The 6,305-nt window shown below is 35.4% G+C and overlaps 1 protein-coding gene across 1 annotated transcript; it reads left to right on the plus strand.

Annotated features, from left to right (window-relative positions):
* Nucleotides 1-205: 205 nt before the first annotated feature.
* LOC139898039 (E3 ubiquitin-protein ligase UPL5-like) lies at nucleotides 206-6,305 on the plus strand. The gene is made up of 4 exons (XM_071880747.1): nucleotides 206-297; nucleotides 478-2,096; nucleotides 3,235-3,815; nucleotides 5,812-6,305. The coding sequence occupies exons 1-4, from the start codon at nucleotides 206-208 to the stop codon at nucleotides 6,073-6,075; spliced, it is 2,556 nt and encodes an 851-aa protein (XP_071736848.1). The 3' UTR covers nucleotides 6,076-6,305.

Genomic DNA, 6,305 nt, shown 5'->3' on the forward strand with positions numbered 1-6,305 from the left:
GCCTGACCCAACACGCTAGGGTTAAAGAGGGTCTTACAAGAAAACACACACCGTGCCTGAAGCTTCTAAAACCCAGCTGATTTTTCATTTATTTATTTAAGTTATTATTAATATTAATCTAAAACTGTTTTAACCTAGATATGGAGTCTTCCTCTCACCGGCCCTAGACGACGATCATCATATAATCATATATCAATCAAAATCAATGACTCTCATCGACTGTGGCGTTCAACAACGGATCAAACGGAAACTGGAGGATTACATCGAAGATGATGACCAACAATTGCTTCTCTTATTGTCTAATTCCGTCATCAGAATGAGAAAATCAAATCCCTCTTCCTTTACTTCATATTCTAATTCTAATTTTCATACTAATAATAATATTATTAATACTAATACTAATACTAATACTAGTACTAATAATCATCACATCAATCACATCAATAATTGTTCTAATTTCCTTCAACAATCTGCTAGGGTTTCTTCTTCGTCTACTCATAACCCTTCCGTTTGTTTTCCACCCAATCATATCCAATTCTTCGTTTCCACCTTCCCCCCCTTCAATAACAGTAATAATAAAACCCTAGTTCTTCATGCTAAACCTACCGACACCGTCGAATCAATCCACGAGATAATTCAGTCGATCACTGGAATTCCAGTTTTCGAACAGCGATTAATTTACGGCGGGAAGCAGCTTCAGTTGGAAGATAGTTTGATTCAGTGTAAAATCACTAAGGATTCTGAATTACAATTGGTCGGTCGTATGCGAAGCGCCCTGCTTCCAGAAGCTTGGAAAATAATCGATGATTTAGAATCCATGATTTGCAGGTTGTGTAAGGGGGAAATATTAGGTGTTAGAGACATGACTGTTAGTTGTAGATTAGAGGAATATTATGAGATGATCAAAGAGAAAACTTCTGTCGATCTTGCTATCGGTTATCTTCATATATTCAATTCTTCTTTACCTGCAGCCCTTGTCATGCTTTACGTATCGCCTCTTTACGCTAACTACGAATGTGCTAACGAGTCTATTCAGAAATTTTTTAAGTCATTTAGGAAACTCTATAAAGAAGACGAAGCCAAGCTTCCTGCTTATAAACAATTTGCATCTATAGTCTTACAGTTTTGTAATTTGCTTTCTACAGCTGTTACGTATCGTGATCCTTTATATACGTTCTGTCGAAGTTATCTAGCATCGATGATGGAATGCGTTAAGTTGAGGATGAATTCATACACTTGTGATGCTACTAGTTCTATTTATAAAAGGGCCGTCGTTACAGTTCAAGATATATTTCCGTTAGTAAATCAAATTGCAACTCATATATCACGAGCTTTGGTTTTAAGCATGGAATCTGTTGTCAATAACGGTCCTTTAGAGAGTGATGTCTCTGATTTTTCATTGTTACTACGTTCTGTAAGAAATGCCATCATTGACCATGTGCCTTTTGGTGGGACATTCGTACCAATGAAACACGACCACAAGCTGCCTTGGTATAGTGATGAAATCAAGTATCTGTATACGCTCTTTCTTGATTTGTTGACAAAGTTGAAAATGTGCCTTAGTAAAGTTGCGGACTATATCAAAGTCAGGAAAGAAAAAGGAGATAGGGGATGGGATCAGTATCTTACTATCTTGAGGGAGTTGTTTTATATTGCGCGACTATATCAAGGTGCAGAAGAAATCTTTTGGACAAGTTTGATGCATAATAAGGTTTCACTGTGTTATCTAATTGTGACATATGCCAAGAGGGGTGCAGATTATACTTGGATTCTTGATCATAAGGAAGTTACTGACTTTGAGTCTAGGAGGCATTTGGTTATGATGTTGCTTCCAGATGTGAAGGATGAGTACGTGGGCCTCCTTGAGATGCTTATTAGCAGACCACAGCTGTTGGCTGAGTCTTTTGAGTACATTTCTGGAGCAGAACCTAAAACATTGAAAGGTGGAATATTTATGGAGTTTAAAAATGAGGAAGCTACTGGCCCTGGTGTACTTAGGGAATGGTTTTTCTTGGTATGTCAAGCTATCTTCAATCCCCAAAATGCCCTTTTTGTTGCTTGCCCTAATGATCAAAGAAGATTCTTCCCTAATCCAGGTAATCTTCATCCATTTTTATATTTTCTGGACTGAATGTATAACTTTATTTTATGCTTATATACGTATATATATGTGTGTGTATGTGTATGTATGTATATATATGTATATGTGTGTATATATATATCTGTTTGTGTGTGTGATGTGGTGTGTGTGTGTGTGCGTGCGTGCGTACGTGCGCGCGCTGAGCACTATTTTTGGGATAAACGGATGAGCAATTTTTTCAGCCACACATTACATTTTCAGCCAGTTAAAATTATCAGATGAATGATACTACTGTAATATTTAATGAATGTTAACTTGTAAAAGTAAATGTTAAGATGAATGTTAACAGGCTGAAATTATTATTATCATTCAACCACTGAATTTTAACTGTGGTGCTTAGAATTGCTTATCTGCTAATCCCCAAAATGGTGCTAAAAATTTTCTTTTCCACTTATCCCAAAATGGTGCTTAGCTTAATGTTAATACACTTCTTAGCATGCTTGTTTTATATGACGGGGGGTAGACGGCTTGAGTTGAACTGGTATCAGCTGAAAATCAAAACCAATTGTAACCTGAGTTTTTTGTGCTACATGATGACTTGAAGAAGTTTGGATGTTCAACACATTACTTTGAGCTTATTACCATTTGTTGAATGTCAACTAATGTTGCAAGCCTCAAAAGCCTAGAGACAACAAGCTTACTTGGTTTTATCCCACCAATTATGTAACCTCAATCGAACGGGGACATGTCATCTAATAGGAATTTATGGAGGTCTAGATTAAAAATAGATGAGTAAGGTGTTTTCAGTTGTTAGGTGGTTTATTTGTTTTATCACCCCACATATCCTCGTACTAAAATTATAGTTTGTCAGTATAACTTGATATCTTTCCATAGATTGTTTTATTTGTGTGTATTTATATATATCTCTATAGCTATGCTACTAATATACACTAATGCGTATAAAGTACCTAACACTCAACATATATTTATTTTCACACACTCTGCTACGTTTGGTGTTTTCGTGCTATATTTTATATATATAGTTCCTTAAGCTCATATATTAATGTTTACCTTGCCTTCGGCCTATTCAAAAGTTAAATGGCTTCCAAATATATAGAATGTTAAGTGATTACGGCTTTATTTTTTATTTGCAGCATCTAAGGTGGATCCAATGCACCTTAAATATTTTAAGTTTGCAGGTAGGGTAATTGCTATGGCCTTGATGCATAAAATGCAAGTTGGCATTGTATTCAGTCGGCCATTTTTTTTGCAATTGGCTGGACTCGAGGTCTGTTTGGAAGATATAAAGGACGCAGATCCATACATGTATAATAGCTGCAAACAGATATTGGACATGGATCCTCGTGAAGTGGATGATGACGCCCTTGGTCTGACATTTGTATGGGAGGTTGAAGAGTTGGGTTCCATGAAAGTTTTGGATCTTCTCCCTGATGGAAAATACGTTACAGTAAATAGTAGAAATAGGAAAGAGTACGTTGATCTTCTCATTAAACAGCGGTTTGTATTGTCCATTTCCCAACAGGTAAGCGAATTTACTAAAGGATTTGCAGATATAGTCACAAATCACAAGTTATGTTTCAAGAGCTTAGAACATGAAGATCTTGATGGGATGTTGCGTGGGAGTGAAAGTTGTATATCTGTGGACGATTGGAAGGCACATACGGTATATTATGGATTTGATGAGACTGATCCTGAGATATCCTGGTTCTGGAAGGTATGTATACTTGAAAATCTCAGTTCTTTATATTCTTAATATTGCAAGACAGTGATTATTGCTGATATCGTGGGTGCATTAATGATTCGATTAACATGAATTTGTTAAGTTTATAATCTACCATCAGAACACTACTTATGCTGCAAAGTATTATTAGAGTTTTATAGTGAATTTTGGTATTCTATTAGCTGTTATCTGGTTCTTGTCCCATTAATCGAATATTAGGGACTTCTTTATGCTCTTAGATATCTGATGCATGCCTGCACTGATGAAGACGACGTTCCTTTTATCTCTTAATTGCTTTCTCTTTAATGTGTCATCACCAATCTAGCTTACCTGTTGCTGGTATCTATAATATAACACCACCTTTAGAATGGGGAAAAAAATACTGCTTTCTTTATGATGGAATTTCATTATTTTGTCTTATTTTGCTTGAATTGTTTTTGTACCAGCAATATTAGTGAATGATGATGGCTTTGTACATTGTAGAAGGCATGTCTTGGTTGTAAGTTATGTTTCGTTCAGTTTATTTGTTTTAACTGTTACTTCTGTTGTCACCTACGAGAGTGACCTAGTGGCTAAACTAGCAACTGTAATGATGTGCATTCCAGCCTAATGCAGCTTTGACAAAACTATGATTTTCGAGTGCCCTCTTAAGGTTGTTAGAATCTTTTTTTTTTTTTTTTTTTTTTTTTTTTTTTTTTTTTGTGTGTGTCATTAGTGTGACACCCTAGTTGTAGGCAATTATGATCATCACAGTGCTTCTGTTAATGTTATACTTATGTAAGAGCACTGTGTGCTTGTGTGGGCCTCATCCAATTTTAAATGGCGGATCTGTAACCTATTTCATCTATTATGTACAGTTTCACATATATACACATTGTCTCCAATGAGACTTGAACTCACAACCTCTTGGTTGAAGGTTCCTCGCGCTAGGCCAAAGGCCCTTTGGTTATATAACAATGGTACTTCTATAACTAGCTTAGCTGTACAAAAGATTAGTGTCTCATTGTTTTCGTCTTTGATTTGTTATAATGAAGATTCATTTAAGCATTTTAGGAGAGAACTTAGTCTCGAAAATGGTCAATTTCGTACTGTTCCTTTTTTTATTTTAATAGAAATATTTACGGACTTGATCAGTTTTTCTTGTAACAACGTGTTGGACTCTGGTGGCCAAACAAGTATGGAACATAGGGAGGTATTACATATAGAAATCACCGTAATCTTCGTATTGAACACGTCTGTTTTGCTTGGGCAACCTCGTGATTTCTGGATACAGCAATTTTGTTTGGAATTAAGTCGAGTCTTTTTTTTTTTTTTCCTTATGCTAGTATCTCTGCACGACCGACCATAAGAGTTGTTTATAGTCCTTTAATTGGTACTCTGATCTCGATTTTGGTTGTTTTTTTATTTCACCTACTTTATCTTTATTTCACCTCATTAGCTTAATCTTGCTAACTGTTGCTCATGCTTGAGTGATTTATACGTGATACATCTTTCGTTTGGCGTCAATAGTGATTCTACCAGCAATATTTGCACATTGCTTATCTTTCAGTTCCCAGATATCAAGTTCGTGTTGGTGAATGCTCCCTGATTTCAGATTTCAAATTTATACGGGTTGATAATTAAGCCCTAACTAAATGGTTTAGTATCTTTGATGTACACCAGTTTAATTCTGAATCCTTGTCATCATGTTAAGCATCGAGTCTATGTTTGTCATTCTGTTAATTGGCAACTTATTTCTCATGATATGATCATGATGTCATTAGTTTCACCATAATAAGAATCTACAATCAGAAAACACAAGGTTAAAGAAAATGCATAATTATTACATTTTACTTTGTCTAATAAAAACATTACATCTTTAACCTTGTTTTTTGTAGACTCCTATGTATGTATCAGTTTTGTGTAAATGTATATTTAGGGTAAAATGGTAAAGTTAATATATTAATATATTATTTTTGGATGTGGATACTTATTAATAAATTGGTAGCAGATTGTTGGGGAGATGACAGCGGAGCAACAAAATGTTGTTCTCTTCTTTTGGACATCAGTAAAGTATCTACCTGTAGAGGGCTTTCGCGGTTTAGCTTCAAGGCTACACATTTACAAGTCAAATGAAAGTATCGAACATCTGCCATCTTCTCACACATGCTTCTATCATATTTGTTTTCCTGCTTACCCTTCAATGGCCGTAATGCAACAACGCTTAAATGTTATCACTCAGGAACATGTTGGTTGCAGCTTTGGAACATGGTGAAACACTTTCATCTGCAATTTTGAAATACATCCATTGCTCTTGTCATGAGTTTGTACAGGTATTACATTAGATAGGGTAAGGTAATTATCATAAAAATAGTTTTTGATTTGGGTTGAATGGTACTGTCTTTTGTGGCCTTTCAGTCGTTAGGTCGAAGTCTCTATGTTCAACTGTTTATATAAATAGAGGTATATATATCATAATAAATAATGAAGGCCATTTTCTTTGCA

Source organism: Rutidosis leptorrhynchoides, chromosome 1 (assembly GCF_046630445.1).
Source record: "Rutidosis leptorrhynchoides isolate AG116_Rl617_1_P2 chromosome 1, CSIRO_AGI_Rlap_v1, whole genome shotgun sequence".
NCBI classification, from domain to species: Eukaryota; Viridiplantae; Streptophyta; class Magnoliopsida; order Asterales; family Asteraceae; genus Rutidosis; species Rutidosis leptorrhynchoides.

What these genes read in the sequence shown, in the direction of transcription:
- LOC139898039 (XM_071880747.1), top strand. Translation starts at nt 206, where the DNA reads ATGACTCTCATCGACTGTGGCGTTCAACAACGGATCAAACGGAAACTG. An exon ending in CAACAATTGCTTCTCTTATT is followed by an intron (nt 298 to 477) that starts GTCTAATTCCGT and finishes ACAATCTGCTAG; the next exon opens with GGTTTCTTCTTCGTCTACTC. An exon ending in AGATATCCTGGTTCTGGAAG is followed by an intron (nt 3,816 to 5,811) that starts GTATGTATACTT and finishes AATTGGTAGCAG; the next exon opens with ATTGTTGGGGAGATGACAGC.